Source organism: Pyrus communis, chromosome 15 (assembly GCF_041283825.1).
Source record: "Pyrus communis isolate YQ-2024b chromosome 15, ASM4128382v1, whole genome shotgun sequence".
NCBI classification, from domain to species: Eukaryota; Viridiplantae; Streptophyta; class Magnoliopsida; order Rosales; family Rosaceae; genus Pyrus; species Pyrus communis.
Window position 1 is genome coordinate 36,592,883 of NC_142579.1, and position 22,157 is coordinate 36,615,039.

Here is a 22,157-nt window from a genome sequence, read left to right on the forward strand (position 1 = left end):
ACTAGAATGAATAACCTACTAAATTAAAGACAAGCCGAAAAGAGAAATTATAAAATTATGACACCTAGGAATAGAATTATGAATTACACATTAAGAAAACTTATAAATTTCAAAATTTCTTTTAGAATAAAAAGATTAGAAGGGATAAATTAGGTCAAGAGCTGTGGGCTGCCCGGACAAGACACAAAAGGATGGGACCAAGTGGGGGGTGAGGCTTATCGAAATGCAGGGGAATGAGCTTGAGTGAGATTTATTGTGTGTGAGATTGAGAGTCGTAAGGGTTGGTCCAGCCATGAGGAGTCAATACTTTCTTGTGCCAAGGTGAAGAATCTAAATGTGTTGGTCCAGCCATCAGGAGTCAATACTTTGTTGTGCCAAGGAATTAAATGATAAGGTTATACTGTTGTGGTGATGTTTTATGCTAATAAAACAAACATTATGTGTAAGGTTTATTTATATGTCTAATTTCATTAGCACATGGTGTTACAACGACGTTGTACTTATGTCATATAAGTCGTTTTTCATTTTAAGATGGGAAAATTACATGATGATAAGTCGGCATAATTTAATAGAAGATGTGATGAATTGAATAATTGATGGTGGACTTTGTTAGAACATGGCTTGATTTGTCTTTATTTAACTGCTTCATTAAACACATAATGATGCCATCACCAGTCTTATACAGTTTAAACTTCATTCATTACTATTATAGTCAATTTTCATGATGAGGGCCAATTACATAATATCAGGGTGATCTCCTCTCCGTGATTTTGTTTAGTTGTTAAATAAATGTGGTAGTTAGGCATGATTTAGGCAAATAAATTCTTTTTCGAGTTGAGTCAAGTTTATTGTAAAATAAAAACATTGAAGGTTGTGGGTGGTGGAATGTTTTCATAAGACATTTTTCTCAACTCACAGCGTCCTGTGTTCAAACCTCTTCTTCTTCTTTTATAATGTAATTTAAAAACTACACTTAGAACGCAAGGAATTTGTAGTTTAAATAATTAGTAACGTTTATCTTTGTACTTGAGCTATAAGTTCATTGTGCAAAATTATTGTAATTAAAAGAACCATTTAGTATTAGGATGAAACATAAGGGCAAGTTTATAATCGTGCATTGAACAAGGCTTTAGAAAGGTGGAGGTAGAGACGGTTGCTATTGGGATGGTCGTGGACATGTCTGTTAAGGGGGAAATTTCAGAATTATCGGTCGGTGGAAGAATATTTACGATAATCTATGGTGTTCAAGTTTTCTCCTCGGATGCCTTAGACCCGTTCTCCCGCATATCGCACAAGAATGCGTTGAAGAATTCTTAGAGAGACATTTCTCGTCTACTTTCTAAATCGTAGGCCTAGAATTAGGCAAAAGTGCCCCTCTAAGATTTAACTTACTTGACGTGTAACAAAAGCAGCCTATGCCTATGATGATTAAAAAAGAAAAAAAAAAAAAACAAAACAAAACAAAAAAAAAGCAGTACATTTTGAGCCAGCATGACTCCTTTTTACTATTTTAATTGATTTTCTTTTCTTTTTTTGGTCAGAAAGAGGTCATTGAATTAAAACAGAGCAAGTACTCCAAGAAACATAACCAAAAACGGACGATGATATCCCATGTTCAGGGAGTTAATACGTTTAAACTCCCAGGAAAACTAGGAAATCACAATCAAGCCTCAAAAGGCACAAAAGGATGGCGCTAAGCCATCCAGAAAAAAATCTAATTACAAGGGGGGCAAGGAAGCCCGTATCGAGACAGAACAAGAACCAACGAGGGAGGGGGTTGTGACGCCCATCTGTAGTTTGTCACCCTCGACGGAGCCAAAGCTGCAGCCTAATGAGCTGCTCTATTTGTCTTCCTTGAAACCTATCGCCAACTGACAGCATTGAAAAACGACTGAAGCCACACAATAGTCAGCAAACAAGTCCATGAGTTTCCTGCAATTCTCCTCCGTGGCTCTCAAGAAAAATAATGAGTCATCGGCGAATAAAATATGAGAGATTAGAGGACCACTTCTGCTTAAGTTAGCATAAGTTACACTCCTTGATAGCACTTCACTTACAATTAGTAGGAAGAGATAAGGGAAGAGGGGATCCCCTTGTCTCAACCCTCTTGTGGGATTAGAGCCATTAATCACTACAGACAACGAAGCCGTTGTAATACAACTCATCACCAGCCCCACCCATCTTGGATTAAACCCCATTCTCATCAAAGTTTCCTCGACAAAATCCCATTCAACCCGGTCGTATGCCTTATTCATGTCGAGCTTCAACCCCAACTCAAAACAATTGCTCCTCCTTTTTAATCTCCGGTAGTGAAAAGCTTCACGGGCTATAAGGATGTTATCTTGAATTTGTCTGTCAGGAACAAAAGAATTTGTTTTCCAAAGGGCACTGAGTCGAGAAATAATCTCCAACTCCCTGACCAAACAGATATTCTGATTACATGGCATCTCATCCAACTCTCCCAAGAGAGTGTTGATTTGGGTTCTGTTGTTTTTGAACTTTTCCGTGCTTCACTTCGTCAAGTTTCGTCAACAATGATGTAAACATGAACTCCACTTGTTCAGATTAGAGTGTCCAGTTCCTTCATCCCAACTAGAAACAATAATCTCCTCACGTTCTGGATGAGATAACCACTGAGCTTCAAATTTGAAAGTTTTTTAGGATTTTTCTGAACGTGAGAGAGTATCCAAAATAAGAGGGCAATGATCGGACGCCACTCTTGTGCAATGGGTGACATTTGTATCTGGCCACTTTTCCACTCAGCTACCACTCACCAAACCTCTATCCAATCTTTCTTGGAGAACAATGTCACCATCCTCCCTTTTGACCCATGTAAAACTTGGACCCTTGAAACCCATACTCATCACTGAATTCCAAAAACAGGGCTTCTCTTCATTATAAGGAGGGCCATAAAAGAAGAAGCATCCAGCTGCCCACCCTTCTAAAATACAATTCACAGAAACATCAAGAAGATTCTTTGAAGTCGAAAGCACTTCAACACTGATATCAGGTTTCCACCATAGGCTTAGACCACCAGCCACACCAATAGGGTCTGCATTGATACCCGGATGAAAACCCGTACTTTTTCTCAGCAGATTCATGTTATGACTATTTTGCTTGGTCTCCATCAAAAAAACCATAGAGGGATTATGAGAGTGAATCAGCTCTCGTAACGTAGAAACTGTCAAGGCTCTCCTAGAATTTGACAGTTCCATGCAAGTTGAATCATGACGTCCGTGTGGCTGCAAGGGGCCAGCCACCGCAACCCAGGAGGTCGGTACATTCCTCCTCACCCAAAGCTTTGATTCTCCCTTCAACATTTTGCAACTGTTCAGAGGCAACAATTTCCACCTCTCTTAGGTTTCCTTCATCAACCAAAGGTAGAGAAAGAGGGGGTAGCAGGTTTCTTTCCTCCTCCACGTCCTGCCAACTTTTTCCCCGGCTTGACCCGCTCTGGATTCTGTCAAGCCGGGCTGGGCCACCAGAGCATGGGTTAGTAGCTCCTTTCTTTGTTTTCTTATTTGACTTGCATACTTCAGGGATCTGGGGCCTCTTGCCCGTCGAAGTTTCCAAAAAAAACCCCATGATCCAACTACCGCACTAGGCCCATGTTCCAAAGTAGCGTTGGTTTCAGGTTGGCTTACAAATGGATGTTGTTGGTTTGGTTCAGAGGTATCAGGTCAAGGGATGTTTTGGTTCTTTTGTCTCATCCTTAGACAGAGGAATTGATTACCCTCACGTTATCAGTGTCGTGGTGATAAAAAACATGGATTGATCAACTCAAATTGCTCCTGTATTTCAATTACTTTAGATACTAATCAAAATTCAATATTCAAAATAAAAGTGTTATTGACATTTCAAAAATCTCATTCTATATTCATCACAAGTGTATTTCTCTTTTTAAATATAGAAAGTTTAGAGTGTAAAATGAGAATTTTGAAATGCCAATAATAATTCGCTATTCAAAATTAAATATAGAGAAGAAAGGAAAAAGTAAAATATGACAAAGTCATACGTGATCTATTCAAAGTTTCAAGCAGAGCTTGAAGCTTTGTCCATCGATAACTAAATGACAAGGGTGCTGCTTCTTCTCGACGTTTGACGCCGCCGTGCAGGCTGCGGACGGTTCTTTTTTTTGGTCAATGCGTACGGTTCTAATAAATAGAACCATGTTTGTAATTGTAATTTTTTTTAAATGGTAAGTAATTTAGGAAAAAAAAAAATGATTCATAAATAAAAGATTTAACAGTTGTGAAAATTGAACTTAATAGTTAAAATACTTGTAAAATTGAGTGCTACACAGCATTGAAGTCACAGTTCAATATTTTTGTCTATTTATTGGTGTACTTGTTATCCACTTACTTCTGTGATTAACGTATTTAATAACTTTTTAGCCAAAATGGTTAATAAGATTGACATAAGCATTAGTGATATATGTTAGATTGAAGGAGCCTAGGAGGTTCGAACCCATGCTGGAATGCAAGTGGAGAGGTTAATTTGACAAAAATACTTCAATTTAACAGAGATTTTTAACGAAATGACCAAAATGATTGACGGTGAACAATCTCATAGATTACTTCTATCAATTTTAAATCTCACAAACCAAAATAATGAATTGTGTAAATTTCAGATATCATTTTAAACTAAAAAGTTTATTTTAATTCTATAAATATCATAATTGAATCTGTTTATTTTATCACACGAAGTGCTCTCCCACAGAAGCTACACAAACACCCACAACAAATTTAAGTTGTGTTTTATTTTGTCGTAGATATGCGTGGTTGGATTTTGTCGCGCAGGATGGCCAGCTGCTTTGGTCCCATGTGAAATGGTCAACCGTGAAATCAAAATATGTATACAATAGGGAGGGTCATTTTAAAGGTTTTTCTCTCCCTTAAATTATTTGGTACGATCAACTGTGCTAGATATGTGTTTTATTTTTTTTCAAAAATAGATTAACTAGTAATTTTACCACAGCAGTCTATTCTTTTAATGATTTGAAAGACTGACGAGGCATTTCAGTCTCTCTGACCATCATTATGTGATTCACCAGCGTCATAAATTGAATTCAGGACGTACCAAATAGAATACAACTTTAAAATTCGTTTCCAACTACTGAGTCATTTCGTGGTGATTTATGTTATATATGTGTTTGAATATTCTTTGTATGTAAACGGTCGATTAAGCATGCTGCATATCATGTGGTGACAGTGGTGTAGACAGCAAGTGGGGTTTTGGCCTTTACCCCTATACAAACCATGGGGACAACAGCACTAGGTAGAGTAACGTGTTCAATAATAAATCAATAGTTGACTTTGTTTAGTTAGTCAATTATAGACAGGGACAACCAACTAGTTGAATTATAGGGCGGCCTTGCGTTCTTGGAAGAAATTATCGTTTGCTTAATATATATGAAAATGTTGTTTTATAACATTAGGGGTTCGGCTATAATGTTACATACTATCCAGTGTTACGAGTTTTATGCACAACTTAACTGTTGCAAGCCTAAGTCTAACTGTTGCAAGCAAAATTTAACTGTTGATTTTTCGAACCATTCAATGATACATTATTGTGAAAATTAGACTGTAAATTTAGAAAACTAAGTTCATGATGCAAGGAGCAGAAGTTGTTTGAATTATCATATTGAAATTTGAGTTGTAAACTTGTTTAAGGTGCCTTGCTTTTGTTTAAGAGTTTATTACTTTGTTTTTCTAGTTGTTTATGTTGTAAGCTGGTGCTAGAAGCAAATTTTTTAGGGTTTTCAAACCTCTCTCTTTACAGTTGGAATGGTGGACCGTACCCATGTATCCTATATATTCATTTTTTTTTTTTTTTTCATACCACGCTGTTCCCTGCATTAGTCCATTATTGTTTGAATATGTATTGTAGATTTACAATCCTCACTCATAACCGTTCTGCAAATTGGTGTGCGTTCAATCCCCACTAATTTATTTCCCCTAACATAAATATCTAGCCCACGAAAATCTAACCAAAATCAACTTGATCCACGACTTAGATTTACGATTCATAGTAAACGTGCCCGTATTCTATCTGTTGACAAGGGAACATCTTGTATCAACTGACATGAGAACATTTTCTCTATATTTATATAAATTATTACATGATGAAAAAATAGTAGATAAATTAAATATTATTAGTGAAACGTATGTGAATATTTACATAAGACGTAATTGAGACCCTTTATTTGACATTGTTATTCATGATTAAAAAAGAAAAAGAAAAGAGAAACAGAGTGGTACTCCAAAGTTTTTATAGTAACGGGGTCATGAAGGCATTGTAGAATAACATTTATTTCTCATTCATCCAAGGCATTAATTCTTGTATTATTCGTTTACTAATTTACGTTGACTTGCAAATCTGGCCACAAAATCAACCATTTTATTTATTTATTTTTTTTAAAGGAGGACAACTGGTGGTAAGTCACGGTTATACATTCATTTTGAGGGTTGGGAAAACTCACAAAGGCATTTCAGCCTCTCCCTAGCTACAAGTTTGGCTTCCATACTAGAAGCGGATTTCGAACCTAAGACTTCCAGTTTTTAATTTAAAGGAAGTCTCGCAATTCGTCTATTACCAATAGGCCATTAGCTTGTGGTTCAACCATTTTATTTGATTTTGTACATATTTTTGGGTAAACATTAACGAGGTTTCCATGCATCTATGCATGCATGCATGATGCGCATCTCTGGGGTTGGGGGCTGGACGAAACATTCATGCACTTCTTGTTGAGGTGGTAGACTTTCTTTCCTGCCTGACCCATCATGTTGCCCGAGGACACATCCCATTGATGACTCTAAGACAGTTAGATTATCTTCAATTAAGGGTCAAAGGGCTATAGGGCTTGTTTTAGCCATGTCATAAAAAACCGTCACCAACCGAGGACCAAAAGGCCATGGGACCAAACATAATTTATTATTTAAATTTAAAAACTACAACAACTTAAAACAAAAAACTACAACAACTTAAATTTAATATCTATAATCATCATGATCTTCATCATCCACCATTATAGGAGTACAGTCGGAGGTAAACAACTGCCGTCGGGTCATAATTTCTTTTTCTTTTTCTTTTCTATCAAAATAGGTCTTACTCATTGGACTGTAATTCGAAGTGTTCATTTCCATATTCTTATCATTCATCTCTTCTTGTATTTGTTTGGCCTGTTCTTCATGCCTACGGTTCATTTCTTCCGCGACAAAGGCATTTTGCTTCGCCATTAATCGCAATGAGGCTGCCACTTCCTATTGAACAGTGTAGTCATCATTTGCCTTACCTTTTTCCTTCAACCTTCGGGCCTTGTTTCGTCCCATAGCCCTAGGTATGGAACCTTCGCCCGAAGATGGATTTTCTACCCTGGTTTGTTGAATGGTAGGAGATCCATCTTCATCCATATTTACAGTTAAGGATGCAGTTCTGAACACCATCGTATGACCTACTTTATGTTGAGGTGGATCTTCAAATAACACCTACCATTTACAAATTTCCCAATAACTGTGATGCTGAAAGGGTTTCGAGCTGCCCTCCATATACAATTCCTCCACTTGGCGTATCTAGAAAATATAATTACAAAAAATAAAGGAAATTAATTTATGAAATTAAATGTAATATAATTAAATATAAGTATAAAAATGAAAGGAAATTAATTTATGAAATTAAATGTAATATAATTAAATATTTAAAATAAATTGTGAAAACACTTACTTCGTTGTAGTAATTGGCGCTGATTTCATGTCTACTTGCAGTTGCTAACAGTGCTTGATGCAATTTGTTCAAACTTGGCTAAAGATATTTCTTCCATCTTGAAGAACAACTCTCGTGGTTTTGGGTATTCGGTGGAGTGATCCCTTCGTAGAACTCTAAGTATTTTTTGGACACACAAGTCCAAACACCATCACTTGTTTGAGAACTCCCCCTCACACTATCTTCTGAGACCCATCTATAAGCCCTACAAAGAGCTTCATCTTCGTTTCGGGTCCAAGCCCTACCCTTCATTGCAGATGAGGCCATTTGAAAATTATTGAAAAAATTGAAGGAAATATTATTGGAAGAGGTAAGAAAATATGAGAATTGAAATGGTGTAGGAATGGTGAAAAATTTGTGAGGAATGGTGTAGAAATGGCTTAGGTATTTATAGGAAAAAATGAGAATTTTTTAGAATTTTTTAAAAATATATTGGCCCAAAAAAATAATAAATAATGAAAAACCAACGGTAATTGGCGTCAGGTAACTGTTGGGGATTCAAAATGGAGCCCAGCCCGGGGCCTGCTAGCTAGCTCATTTGGGCCGGCCGGTTGGCCCTTTGGCCCTTTTTTGTCCAGTGGGGCCCACGAGCCATTTGGCCTGGCTCTCGGTTGAAGACGGTTTTCTGGCTATTTTCAACCCTCTAACCCTCTGGACCCTTCGGTTGGAGATGGTCTTAGTTACATAAGAAGGGGTCTTCTAGGACCACATACAATATTGGACTGTAATTAAAATTGAAAAAACTTTCGCTGCTGGCCTCGCGAATTCTCCTTTTCCCTTCAAATGATTGAAATGTATTAAACATGAATAATAGAGTTTGAACATGGATGTAATGGATTGAAGAAGAAGATCCTAACCTCAAAGGAACTCCACCACTTACATCGTTTACATTCCAAGCTAAATGTTTTTTTTTTTATAGATTAATTGCTTATGGAAGGGCTAAAATGCTTATTAAGAACCAAAAGTGATTCTGATTACGTTTAACAGAAAAAAGAAAAAAAAAGTTTGGGTCATTGAAGCACTTTCAAGTGATTTCGTGAAAAGTACTTATTTTCAATCAAATTTGTGACATTTTATAATAAAATCACTTATGGCTAGAACGTTTTTAGCAAAACTGTTTCCACAAAAGCAAACCAGCCTCCCAAATTCCACTTTTTGGGGTCTAATTAAACAATCCAATTCTGTGTTTTTTTTTTAACAAACAATATATATACTTAGGAGTGGAAGAATGCGATAAGCCTCATAATGGACTAGTAATAATGTGGTTTAAGTTCGTCTCTGGTGAGAATCGAATCTAAGACCTCTCACTTACAAGTGTCTTTTATGAATTATTGTCATTCTTCCTATCAACTTTTATCGTATTATTTAAGTAGGATATCCTATTAGTATATGTTGACCTAAACGTTTTGGTAACTAAATCTCCTTTCAATTATATTTTGATATCACGAGGATAGAGTTCCATGTAAGTATACATGTGCTACCATTAACTATACATGTGCATATAAAGCCATAAACTACAATATTGTATTTTTGGGCAAGCCATAAACTGCAATATTATATTTTTGGGCAATCCATAAACTGCATTGAATAAATGATATGATATGCATAACACACCTTACGGCAGTTACTAGATCTATAAATGTATATACGCTACATATACAAGAACCTCTGGTAAGAGAGAATTAAATAGAGATCAAACCATGGCATCAGCACCATCAACTCCCCATGTAGTAATCTTCCCTTTCATGGCTTACGGCCACACTCTTCCATTACTGGACCTCTCGAAAGCTCTCTCCCACCGGAAAATCAAGGTGTCCATCATCACAACTCCATCAAATGCAAAATCAGTTGCCCAACACCTAGCAAACTACCAAGATATAGACTTGATTGAAATCCCATTTCCCACCATCGATGGCCTTCCTCAAGGTTGTGAAAACACCTCCCAACTTCCATCCATGGCTTTCTATGTCCCTTTCCTCATGGCCACCAAAAAACTCCAAACCCCTTTCGAACAAGTCCTACAAGGAATGAGGGAATCCAAATCCCTTCCCATTTGTGTCATCTCTGACTTCTTTTTGGGTTGGACTCTCTCTTCATGCAGATCCTTTGGGGTCCCTAGGTTGGTTTTTCATGGCATGGGGGTCTTATCAATGGCTATATGCAAAGCTGTGTGCGTGCACATGCCGCACGCGAAGGGGAAGTCGGTTTTCGACCCCATAGAGTTGCCAGGTCTCAAGCTTCCCTTTGATCTAAGTGTCTCGGAGTTACCTGCTCAACTCATTCAAGCAACTGATGAGAAGGACCCTTTTTCTCAATTCATAGACGCTGTGGGAGAAGCTGACATCAATAGTTGGGGGGTTATTGTGAACAGCTTTGAGGAGATAGAGAGCGGAACTGTTTCTTCATTTGAAGCTTTCTATGAAAATGGAGCTAGAGCTTGGTGTTTGGGACCTTTGCTGTTGTATGACAAAGTTGAAGGTGTTGAGAAACACATCAGCCACAACCAACCCAGCAAGTTAATGCAATGGCTCAATGACCAAGTGACTCTAGGCTCTGTGCTATATGTCTCGTTCGGCACGCAAGCAGACTTGTCAGATGCTCAACTTGATGAAGTCGGCTTGGGCTTGGAGGAGGCTGGGGTTCCATTTTTATTGGTGGTTCGATCAACCACGTGGTCTCCAACAAATGGACTTGAAGAGAGGATGAACGGTAAGCCTTGTTATGATATGAAATTTCAGTATTCTCCTTATTATATCGAATCATGTATTTTTAAAGAGCAACGGTATTAGATAGAATATTTTTTAGATATAGTTTTTAAAGTATATTTAAAAGAAATGATTTCCGCACACCTTTTTATTTTTATTTATATCTCTTGAATTTTTTTTTCTTTTGATTATTCAGTCTACATGCCAAAATTCTGATATGTTTGATCTTGATATATTTGTGACTTTTCTCAATAATTTTGAATCCAATACATTAAGAGAATTGTTATTAGCACTCTAAAAATTTCATTATGCACTTCTCACAAGTGTATTTTTCTTTCTAATTATAGAAAGTTTAGAGTGCAAAATGAGATTTTTGGAGTGCCAATAACAATTTCCTACATTAATGTTATGTTAATATTTTAAAACTTAACTTTGAAGGTAAGGGATTGATCGTAAGGGAATGGGTTGACCAGCGCCAAATACTATCACACCGAGCAGTCGGAGGGTTTTTTAGTCACTGTGGTTGGAACTCAGTGCTTGAAAGTATATCTGCCGGAGTGCCAATCTTGGCTTGGCCTATGATAGCTGAGCAGTCTTTGAATGCTAAGCTTATTGCCGAAGGACTTGGGGCTGGACTTGGCATTAGAAAGAGCCATGATTTGGGGTCAGGAATTGAGGTTTCGAGGCAGGCAGTTTGTGAAGGAGTGAGAGAATTGATGGGAGGAGAGAAGGGAAGGGATGCAAGGGAGAGAGCACAAGCTTTGGGAAGAGTAGCTTGGCGTGTGGTTCAAGAAGGTGGTTCGTCCAATCAAGCCCTAAAAAAGCTTATTGACCAACTATGTGCATGTTATGCTCAATAGGTTAGATTAGTTCGTCTTATCCAAATCTCGATTCCGAGAAATAAAAAACTTCATTAGAGGATATGGAAGTGTACACATGTGTGCAACATACTAAAACGATTCTCGATTCTCTTATGTTATTCGATTGGAAATTTGAATTGCCAATAAAGTAATTTTTAGTATAAATGATATTTACATTAATCGACGTTAAAGATGAGAGGGAGAGTCTAATTCCGAGACACAATGAATTAAAAAAAAACCCAACTATCAGCTCAAACAATCCACCACTTGCAATTAACTAAAGCTATCCATCTTAACTTTTGTACTTGTACATTCTGCAAGGGATGGGAGAAAGTAAAGGAGTGTCTCAACAATAACCACCCCGGGGACCCAATGGTTGGAGGTGAATTCCAGACTTGTATTCCACACGACACGTCCTGGGTTCAACTCCTGGAAATGGTGAATCGCACAATGGTGACCAGAGAGAGACTGAAATACCTATGTGAGTCTTTCCTGGCCTTGAAAAAGTGAATTGCCGTAACGAAGCTACCAACTAGTTCATTTTTAATAATAAAAAAAAAAAGGGGGTGTCTCAACAATGGAGTGTCCTCCCTTATGGGCCTTGACTGGTAACAATCCATCTGTAGTGTCCTCCTTTAAGCACAAACCTTCCGAACATGCTGGTGTCTCAACATGATCGAGTGAGGACATCTGTCGAAACCAACAAGCCTGCCAGAGAACTCCCCTTCCGGTTCCCTTACCACCACTCGAACACCCCTAATCCCCAAACACGCATCGAAAGCACCATCGTAGTTGATCCGTGAGAGGTGGACATTGGCAAAGACGCTTTTGGGTACTGCACTCTGTATAATTTTTAGATAATACTTTCATCATTCCTACTAATTAAAAAGGGAAGTTCTCTTTCTCTGACGTGTAATTATTTCATTTATCGAATTTCAAACTGTTCATTTTATCATTTTTTAAAGAAGTTTATAAAAAGGCTAATTCGATTTAAAGACCAGTTATTACCAATCTATACATGTCGACCAAATTGATAGTTATGATAACAAGTAGCATTCTTGTGATAAAACGTTAATTCTTTTTATTTAGATGAATGATTAAATAGTCTTCAAATTGAATGAATTTTCTGGAGGTGATATTTATTTGATAATAAAAAAAAAAGAGCTATTCCGGTTATGACGTTTGTTCGGTGAAATAATGTTACGTGAGGAAGATAGAAGATTTTGCTCCTTAATGGGAAAGAGAAATGTATTACACGAAAGAGGTGCACTCCCGCTCGCTTAGCTGAGTGAGACTGCATCTACAAATTTTTCTGAGGGCTTATGTAGCAAAAACAAATTTCGAGGGGCCAATTCAAGATTTTAAACTGTATAGGGGTCGTTAATCAATTAGCCTCTTATATAAATTCCAAAACCTCAGTGACCCATCCCCCAAAAAGTCGAACCGAGTAAAGGAGCTGCGGCTAGGGTTTCTCTCCGTCTACTCGGCACCGCTCAAGGTTCAGATCTCTCTCTTTCTCTCTCACTCTTTCCCCTTTCATCCCTTCTATTCAGTTCAATTCTTAATCCCCCAAATCTCTAAATTTTGGTATCAATCGCTGTTAATTTCTGATTAAAATTGAAGAATTTGTTCGTTGCTAATGCTTTTTAGCTTGTGATTTCACAGCTTGTATCGAAGAATGTCTCGTGTGTACGTGGGAAACTTGAGTCCTCGAGTTTCCGAGGCAGATCTCGAAGACGAGTTTCGTGTTTTTGGAAATATTAGAAGGTACTTTGCTGTTAAGTTTTTGACCTTTTCGTCTAATTTACTCGCAAATGCTTAAAGTTTTGTTATTTTTATGGAGGATGATTGTTGATTTTGCAGCGTGTGGGTTGCTCGGAGACCACCGGGTTACGCTTTTGTTGACTTTGATGATATTAGAGACGCTGAGGACGCAATCCGTGGATTAGATGGTATGTTTATGATTGGGCTGTTGATTGCTTATATGGGGTTTTCGTAGCTAGTTTACATCATTTGAATCCGCGGTAAGGGAGAAGCATAAGTTCATGAGCAACTTTTTGTTTGTGAAGAAGCATAATTGAGCTCAACAATGAATGATGGGTTTCTCTTTCGAGATGCATATTAAAATCTTCCTTAAGGAACCTTTGGTTTTTCATGAATTATGCGTGTTCAACTAGGTCAAGGTTTTTTATTTATATAACGTGGGTCACCTTAGTTTGAATTTCTGAAGTTTTTGCAATGTGAGATTTGTCCATCAAACTAATGCTCATCATATAATTGTGTAATGTAGTAGAACAATATTGACACCATTGCTTGAGTTGTGAGCATTATGTTTTCCTCATCTAGAAGTGTGACTTGTGGTCTTGCTTTTTATGATACATCGTTTTTTTCTCTTTATTTTTTTCTGTTAATCCTTTTACTTGTGTATTCATTGGTAGGTCTTTGGTTCTGAATTTGTTGAACTAGTAAATAGCGAAAAATATGTTGGCAAGCTGTCCCTTCCTAATGGAAGGAGACAGTCTCATGCCTTCCTTGAAATTATATTTTCAGCTTGTTTGTGATTCGTAAGATGGTTTTATTTTAACTCATTTAGAGCAGCCTTCTCGTTGGGTAGTTTATATGCTATTTTTCTCTCTTTGTTTTCCGGTGTTTTAATTTTTGCGAGCTGTTAAATGTTTAGATTTTTTTTTTGGAGCAGGTAAGAATAACTGGAGAGTTGAGCTTTCACACAACTCTAGAGGTGGTGGTGGTGGTCGTGGTGGAGGTGGTCGTGGCCGCTCTGGCGGTTCTGATTTGAAGTGCTATGAGTGTGGTGAGCCTGGGCATTTTGCTCGTGAATGCCGTCTACGTGGTGGTGGTGGTGGTGGTGGTGGAAGGCGTCGTAGCCGCACCCCTCCTCGCTATCGCAGAAGTCCTAGTTATGGTCGCAGGTGAAGTCATTTTGCCAGATATTCCTTACTTAAAATTCATTTTATTTTTCTCTCGGTAGTTAGGTAGGTAGTTATCAAACAAGTTTTGTGTTCTGGTGTATTTGGTATTGAAAGCTGGCTTTCTGGATGCAAGTTCACAAACATATCTTATACTAGCTGTTAATCTAGGTTGGAGATGATTTCTCTTATCTAATACCTTTTGACATCTCTCTACTGTTAAACAGGAGCTACAGTCCTCGAGGGAGATCCCCAAGACGTCGCAGTTTGACACCACGTGGGAACAGCCGCAGCAGGTCCCCACCGTACCGTGGGCGGGAGGAGTTGCCTTATGCCAATGGGTGAGGTTCCTTAACTATGTTTTTGCAAAATTATTAAACCCTAGTTCTACAGCATGAAACTGGTTGTGTTGGAAGGATGACTTTCCATTTGATTCATGCCATGATGGTATATGTCCTTTGCATGCTTACATTAGTTACTGTTCCAAGACTTGGATGATAGAGCATGCCATTAGTAAGGTTGGCATTGCTGATTTGTCCTCTGACATCTGGGTGCTGAATATTTGCAGCAATGGTCTGAAGGATCGCCGCCGAAGCAGGAGTTAAGGAGTTCATACATGGCTACCTGGCGTTGTTTTAGAAGATATACTGGGATTAAGTGTTGTTTAGTTTGCTTGGACATCAGCACAACTATGTTTAAATTGGGGGACGCCCTCAGCCTCTACTGTCTCTCTGATTTGGTTAAGTTCCTTCCTTTCTTAACTCTAGCTGGTTTTATTTATCTTTGCAAAACAGGCGTAGGGATAAGGATCTTAAAGGTAAAGTCGTAAACATTATAACTTTGTTTAAGAGTGTTTCTGAGAATGCTGCTAAAACTCGATGCTTTTTTCTTTGCTTTTTGTGTTGAGGTGTCGTCTGCTTCTTCTGCTTCATTGGTTTTGTTCTTCTGCACTCCCTTGGCCCCTGGGATTGTTGTGCTTCACTACTGCCCTGCTCTGGGATCTTCAATTTTGAATGGTTGTCGGTCCCAGCCGGCTAGAGCTTCAATTTTGTGTTTCTGCACTCTCCCGGGGATTTCTTCACTGCCCTGCTACTGGGATCTTCAATTTTTGAATAGTTGTGGATCCCAGCCTGCTATCTGCAGAGCTTGTATTTTCCTTGAACTTCGTCGGTAGCAATGCGCCTCCCTCAAACTACTATAGTGGCATTTGTTTAACTCTTACTTAAAAGGATTGAGCAGTGGGTTACGCGTCAAATGTTTATGCAGGTACTCACATCTGTTCTACAGAAGTTGGGTTGTTCATAAACGAAAGAGTTGTTTGGATTTTGCTTCTTCTTGAACTTTATATATAAATGAGTCGTTGCGTATGCATACGTGACGCCACTTTTTAGAGATTTGGTAGTGACAATCGTTTCTTAGACCCAACACCCATATTCTTGCCTTTGATCTTCAATTGGATACAAAAGTACAGAAACAAATTTGGTTCCAAGTGAAATCTCGACCACACCGAAATCCTAACCTCTTGTTTTCGTGGCGGATGATTTTATTGCTAACTAGCCGATGAGCACACATTTTTTGTGTCTATGAACAATTTCATTTTGTTTTTTGTTTTTTTTATTAAGAAGTGTGATTAGTTTTTAAAATTTAAAAAAAACTATAAAAAAATGGTAATGAGACAATTTCTTTTAATAAATGTATATTTTATCTTAATATTACATAATTACTGTTTTTGATCATTTTTATGTAAATATTGTATATTAAAAGTGAGAGTAAAATAGAAAAAATAAGGATATGATTGTTATTTTATTAAAAAAAAAAGGTATAATAGGGATATGATTGTCATTTTATCGAAAGGTACAAAATTATTATTTTGTCCTCATGTAAATATTGTGTAATCAAAAGTAAGGTTAAAATTGAAAAAAAGGAGAAAAAAAGTTGACAAGGCTCATCTCTTTAATAGAATAGAATAGATATATGTACACATGACAGGCTTCTTGTTGTATTCTAGTTTTTCCAGTTTAAAAAGATGAAAGGGTGTTGAAATATTTGGTAATCTCCCTATGCGTGTCGCACCATTGCAATTATAAATCATCAAGCCAATCCTGTAAAATCTTCACCGTTGAATTGCCCGCAGTTTGAGATTAATTTTGATAGAATTTTTTTTTTTTCTAATAAATTTGATTTTACGAAAAAGAAAGAAGGATGTGGTTTATTGTGTCTTAAAAGGTTTGCAGTTCAATTGGTAAAAGAGTGCGATAAATATAAGGGAACTTTAACGAAAAATATCTGGTATTGTTCACTTCAACGAAAAATCATATTTTTACATTAAAAAGTTAATCCTGATATTATTCACTTTATCTTTTAAATTCAAAGTTTTCAAATCATTTTCATTAGTTTTCCTTAAATATAATCGGTTGGTTAAAGCATGAGATAGTATATTCGATTATGGTCTCCAATGCAAAGCCTGCAGCTGTGTTTGTTTGGTGTTTAGTATTTGGTTGGAATGTACGCCTCACTATATTCAATTTAATGTGAAACAAAAGCAAATTGTGTTTCACTTAACACAATTTCCAATACACGAAAGGATAAGTTTTTTTTCATCTCGAATCCGTAAAACGAAAAATCGTTTATCTGTATGTTAAATAGACCTTGAATCCCCAATATAATCCAATCCAAACGACACCATATTTTTATGTACGAGTCCAAAAAGTGATGGCGTGTTCGAGTTTCTGTTTTCTCGTCTACTGCACGTAATCGAATGTCAAAATCAAAGAAAAATTCTTCCTCATGCAAGATGGTAGTCACATTCAAAATCTAATATAAACTTGGGGATGACAAGAAACCTTTTCTTTTCTTTATTTATTTATTTATTTTTTGAGTTGAGCAACATCATTAGTAAGTTAGATGTTAGATTAGCTACTGACGAAATTTGAATTTACGCTGTCATACAAGAGCATAACATATTTCCACCACTATAGTAAAAGACCACTTGCATAACAAGAAACTTGTAACTCAAATAATTTAGAACATTTATTTGCTCACTCAAAATTTTAAGTTTGATTTTCTTCTAATTAAAAATAATAATTTAAATTTCAAAATGTAAATTCTTTTTATATTTTGGTGGGCGTCCACTCTCCAAACAGATAATGACCTTTCGAATTGAGTCGTAAGGTGAATTAATTAATGATTTTTATGGAGATGGGGTTGTTCATGCCACCAACATAAGAAGCATCACAATGCTGCATTGTTATTGTACACACGTGTCACATGTTTATTGGTATACTGTCAAGCCTTTCAACAATCCCATCCGTCCACCTGTCTTTTTTGTTTTTGGTAACTTCCGTCCACCTGTCTTTCGAGCATCTCCAAATGAAATGTTAAAAGATAAATGTCAAATGTTAATTTGATAGCTGATGTGGCAATGTCAGATTTTCTCTTTTTTCCAACCAATATGTTTCTTTGTTATAAATGATATTTGTATGATCCATTTTAAAAAGAAATCAATTAAAATACATTTTCAATGCATTAATAGGATTCACATAATAAAATAATTTTAAAAAATTGATATCACCTTTTCTCATATCGCAAATTTGACATATGAAAACTCATATGCCAATCCGCATAGGATTGACATATCGATTGAAACTCATTCCTACTATTAAATTTGATTACATAGAATTCCATCTATGATTTGACATCTTCTTTGAAGATGATCCTATTCAATCAAATTTCAATGTGTAAATGTATGATAGTCATTTTCGAGCACCAATTACACCTTCATTCTTGAACATAGTAAACGACTAGACAAGACAACTCCACCAACATCTTTCTCAGTCACAATCTAACCCCATCAATGCTTCTAGTCTTCTTTTTTGGCCATGCGTCTGCTCTTAGTGGAAACGCTTTGTAAAAAGCGGGGCTACGTTGATGCTTAAGTGGTACTGGTAATGTTTAAAGTGGTAGTGCTGAATTAAAGCACAATGTACTGCTATGACGATGTGAAAAATCACTTTCAAGAACCCTTAAACTTTTACCTTGGAAATTGTATAAATTTATGTAGTTGACATCAACTTTACCCTCATGATTTCTTGATTCGAGTGAAGCTGGGATTGCATTTCAGATCTGGTTAAATTATCAAAAGACCTTATTAGTATTTAATCAATAATTTAACACAATTGGATCGTGCACTTCCCTCCTCAACCAATTTCAATTGGTGAAAGGAAAAGTCAACCAAAATGTGTGAAGAAAAATCATGGCTAGCAGTTTCTCTCTACTAACGTACAATTTAATATATATTTCTCTCTTGTCTTTAATCGCAACATTCCACTTCTTTAATCGAAACATTCATGTCCTTCATGTTCTCTCCCTCCCCCAGATTCTGCACATCTTTTCGTCCCAAAGTTTCAGCCGTGGATCAAGCTTCATACCTCTCTCTCTCTCTCTCTCTCTCACAACTTTTCACTTTTATATTCATTTAGATTTGCAAACGCTTGGCCAAGTGGACTACTGCAATGCGCTTCTCTCTTGACCTAAGTTCGAATATCTTCTTTGTAATTTAGATAGAATTAGTGAAGAATAGCGCTCGTTTAATATATATTTATAGAAAAACATAAATATAAATATATATATATATATATATATATATATATATCTGTTTGGATTTTGGAAATGTTTCCCATAAAATTTGCTGTCATTGAACTTTTACTTTTTCTCTCTTGTTGTTCTTCATTTCACGTTTTGGATCCTTTAGTTGCATGTGACGCATATTGATGTTATCAAACTTACAAGCATGGAGTTGAAGAAAGGCAAGGTATTAAGGTAATGTCTCCATTTTACAATACCAATTTCATATTTCACAATTTACTCTCTATTATTATTATTTTTTAATTTTTCTTAATTATTGTGTTTAATTTCATAATTGCAGGTTTTATGATCAAGATAAGAAAGATGTTCAGTTTTCCTGGGAAAAAAGTGACATCCAAAAACACTCAGAAGAGCCACTATCTGCATACAAAATATCAGCAGCAGCACCCTCGTTAATTCCTGATGGTGGTACTAGTACTACTACCGGACTTCGAACTAATAAAACTCCGAGATTTGGGAGTTTTAAGGTTTTCTCAGAGAACCAGAAGCCACGTAAGAAGCAAATTCTTGATCCGGGAAGTGACATTTTCCTGCAATGGAACAGGGTTTTTCTCTTTTCTTGCTTGGTAGCATTGTTCGTTGATCCGCTTTTTTTCTACCTCCCTTCGGTGCAAAATGACGGTAGTTCATCTTGTATGACGACTGATTTGAATTTAGGAATTGTTGTGACGTTTTTTCGCACTCTCGCGGATATGTTCTATCTGTTGCACATGTTCATTAAGTTAAGGACAGCTTATGTATCCCCGAGTTCAAGAGTTTTCGGGAGGGGTGAACTTGTTACGGATCCAAAGAAGATTGCTCGAAGGTATTTAAGAACGGATTTCTTCATAGATCTCATAGCTACACTGCCTCTCCCTCAGGTGCAATAATCATCACCATAATTATATCTTTACATTGATATATGCTGCTACTTTTTCAACTCTCTATGATCTCCTCGAGATTTTTTCGTTCTGTATGGTAATTTTAGACAACAACGCGCGTCATGATTTGTTTATCGCATTCTTTTTTCTCTGTTTTTAATCCGATTTCTTCGATTTTATTAGTTCCTGCAACAGTTCTGGAAATAACAATGCTATTGCTTATATTCTTTTCTTGCAGATTGTGATATGGTTTATTATACCTGCAGTTAGAAGCACACATGCTACCAATAATGCCCTTGTACTGATTGTTCTGCTTCAGTATGTTCCTAGACTCTATCTTATTTTCCCATTAAGCTCTCAGATCATCAAAGCCACTGGTGTAGTCACAAAGACCGCCTGGGCGGGGGCTGCGTATAATCTCGCACTCTACATGTTAGCCAGTCATGTATGTAATGCAGCTTCTTTTGTTTACATGCAATTTACCAGTTTAATTCAAATTGTCCTTCAGAACTCGCAGTAACGAATGCTAGAACAATGTTTGTCGTTGTAGATCTTAGGAGCATCGTGGTACTTGTTGTCCATCGAACGGTATGCAACGTGCTGGAGGTCTGAATGCCTAAATGAATTCAGCCCCATGAAGTGTTTTCTCAGCTACTTGGATTGTGGTAATTTGAACAATGATAACCGCCGGACGTGGTTGAACGGTACTCAAGTGTTTAGTAACTGCAATCCGGAAACCAGCACCAATTTCAACTATGGCATATTTGCAAATGCAGTGACGAAAAATGTCGTCTCCACGGGGTTTCTTGAGAAGTACTTCTACTGTCTTTGGTGGGGTTTACAGAACTTGAGGTATGATCATCAGTACATGGTTCTGATATAATCTGAAATTTGATCAACATTTGCAGATTCTGATATAATCTGTTTTAATATATCTCAGCTCCTATGGTCAGAATTTGAGTACAAGCACATTTATCGGGGAAACGTCATTTGCAATACTAATTGCAATCTTGGGTTTGGTTCTGTTTGCTCACTTAATCGGAAATATGCAGGTGCGGATGATGAAATCTGTTTACTTTTCTGCAGTTTAAAACAGTTGGTGATTTTTTAGTTTTGTGAAAGATATGTTTTCGATATAATGCAGACCTATTTGCAATCGATCACGTTGAGACTTGAGGAGTGGAGGCTAAAGCGGCGAGACACAGAGGAGTGGATGAGACACCGTCAACTCCCCCAAGATCAGCAAGAGCGCGTTAGGCGATTCGTGCAGTACAAGTGGGTTGCTACTCGAGGGGTTGATGAAGAATCAATCTTGCATGCCTTGCCTACTGATCTTCGTCGAGATATCCAACGCCACTTGTGTTTAGATCTTGTTCGACGCGTAAGTGCCTTCTCTGATCATGTGACAGCAATGCTGATACTGACTGATCATAGTAAAGTGAATCCTAACGAGTAATGCTTTTCGCTTAATTGTATCATTCTCAGGTCCCATTTTTCGCCCAGATGGACGGACAACTACTTGACGCCATATGCGAGCGTTTGGTATCCTCCTTAAGTACTCAGGGCACGTACATTGTTCGCGAAGGCGACCCTGTCACAGAGATGCTTTTCGTTATCCGAGGGAAACTAGAGAGCTCCACAACAAATGGAGGCAGGACAGGTTTCTTCAACTCAATCACCTTGAGGCCCGGCGATTTTTGTGGAGAAGAGCTGCTTGCTTGGGCATTGCTTCCCAAATCAACCCTCAACTTGCCTTCTTCCACAAGAACTGTTAAATCCCTCGACGAAGTAGAAGCCTTTGCACTGAGAGCAGAAGACCTCAAATTCGTCGCGAATCAGTTTAGGCGCCTTCACAGCAAGAAGTTACAACACACATTTCGTTTCTACTCCTACCATTGGAGGACCTGGGCTGCATGCTTCATTCAGGTAGCGTGGCGGCGGTTCAAGAAGAGAATGTTGGCGAAGAACCTTAGCATGGCAGAGTCATTCTCGTATAATTACGACAAACACGACGAAGAGGCTGATGATACAGAAGAAGAAAAAGAAGAGTTTTGTAGTAGTAATGAAACTTCGAATACTTTCCAAGTGAGACAGAATCTTGGTGTCACAATTTTGGCTTCAAGGTTTGCCGCAAACACTAGGAGAGGAGCTCAAAAAACCAAGGATGTTCAGCTGCCGAAGTTGCTAAAACCTGAAGAACCAGACTTCTCAATGGAGCCAGAAGATGACTAGCTCACATCAAAACTCTCAGCCAATAGTCCAAATTATTGAAGAAACCTATCTTTCACTGTGAATCCTTTGTAAATTCTTGTTCCTCTACCTATCTTTCAAGCGTCGTTGTGTTGTCATATAGTATTAACAAATTACTGATGTTATAACATATGGACCTATTCATAAAAA

At 37.3% G+C, this 22,157-nt stretch overlaps 3 protein-coding genes across 3 annotated transcripts; all 3 read left to right on the plus strand.

Annotated features, from left to right (window-relative positions):
* Window positions 1–9,361: 9,361 nt before the first annotated feature.
* On the plus strand, window positions 9,362–11,474 carry LOC137717361 (UDP-glycosyltransferase 73B4). Its single transcript, XM_068456706.2, has 2 exons — window positions 9,362–10,470; window positions 10,905–11,474. The coding sequence occupies exons 1-2, from the start codon at window positions 9,462–9,464 to the stop codon at window positions 11,324–11,326; spliced, it is 1,431 nt and encodes a 476-aa protein (XP_068312807.2). The 5' UTR covers window positions 9,362–9,461; the 3' UTR covers window positions 11,327–11,474.
* Window positions 11,475–12,683: 1,209 nt separating this feature from the next.
* Window positions 12,684–15,145, plus strand: LOC137740773 (serine/arginine-rich splicing factor RSZ22A). The gene is made up of 6 exons (XM_068480583.2): window positions 12,684–12,824; window positions 12,992–13,093; window positions 13,190–13,278; window positions 14,025–14,256; window positions 14,481–14,594; window positions 14,822–15,145. Exons 2-6 carry the CDS (start codon window positions 13,005–13,007, stop codon window positions 14,856–14,858), a joined length of 561 nt encoding a protein of 186 aa, XP_068336684.2. The 5' UTR covers window positions 12,684–12,824; window positions 12,992–13,004; the 3' UTR covers window positions 14,859–15,145.
* Window positions 15,146–18,908: 3,763 nt separating this feature from the next.
* Window positions 18,909–22,157, plus strand: LOC137742003 (putative cyclic nucleotide-gated ion channel 14). The gene is made up of 7 exons (XM_068481736.2): window positions 18,909–19,071; window positions 19,178–19,757; window positions 19,996–20,202; window positions 20,308–20,609; window positions 20,698–20,809; window positions 20,902–21,138; window positions 21,243–22,157. The coding sequence occupies exons 1-7, from the start codon at window positions 19,043–19,045 to the stop codon at window positions 21,987–21,989; spliced, it is 2,214 nt and encodes a 737-aa protein (XP_068337837.2). The 5' UTR covers window positions 18,909–19,042; the 3' UTR covers window positions 21,990–22,157.

Coding starts and splice junctions, on each gene's coding strand:
- LOC137717361 (XM_068456706.2), top strand. CDS start 9,462: ATGGCATCAGCACCATCAACTCCCCATGTAGTAATCTTCCCTTTCATG. Junction 10,471..10,904: donor ACTTGAAGAGAGGATGAACG/GTAAGCCTTGTT, acceptor TTAACTTTGAAG/GTAAGGGATTGATCGTAAGG.
- LOC137740773 (XM_068480583.2), top strand. CDS start 13,005: ATGTCTCGTGTGTACGTGGGAAACTTGAGTCCTCGAGTTTCCGAGGCA. Junction 13,094..13,189: donor GTTTTTGGAAATATTAGAAG/GTACTTTGCTGT, acceptor TTGATTTTGCAG/CGTGTGGGTTGCTCGGAGAC. Junction 13,279..14,024: donor CGCAATCCGTGGATTAGATG/GTATGTTTATGA, acceptor TTTTTGGAGCAG/GTAAGAATAACTGGAGAGTT.
- LOC137742003 (XM_068481736.2), top strand. CDS start 19,043: ATGGAGTTGAAGAAAGGCAAGGTATTAAG. Junction 20,203..20,307: donor TCTACATGTTAGCCAGTCAT/GTATGTAATGCA, acceptor TTGTCGTTGTAG/ATCTTAGGAGCATCGTGGTA. Junction 20,610..20,697: donor TGGGGTTTACAGAACTTGAG/GTATGATCATCA, acceptor AATATATCTCAG/CTCCTATGGTCAGAATTTGA.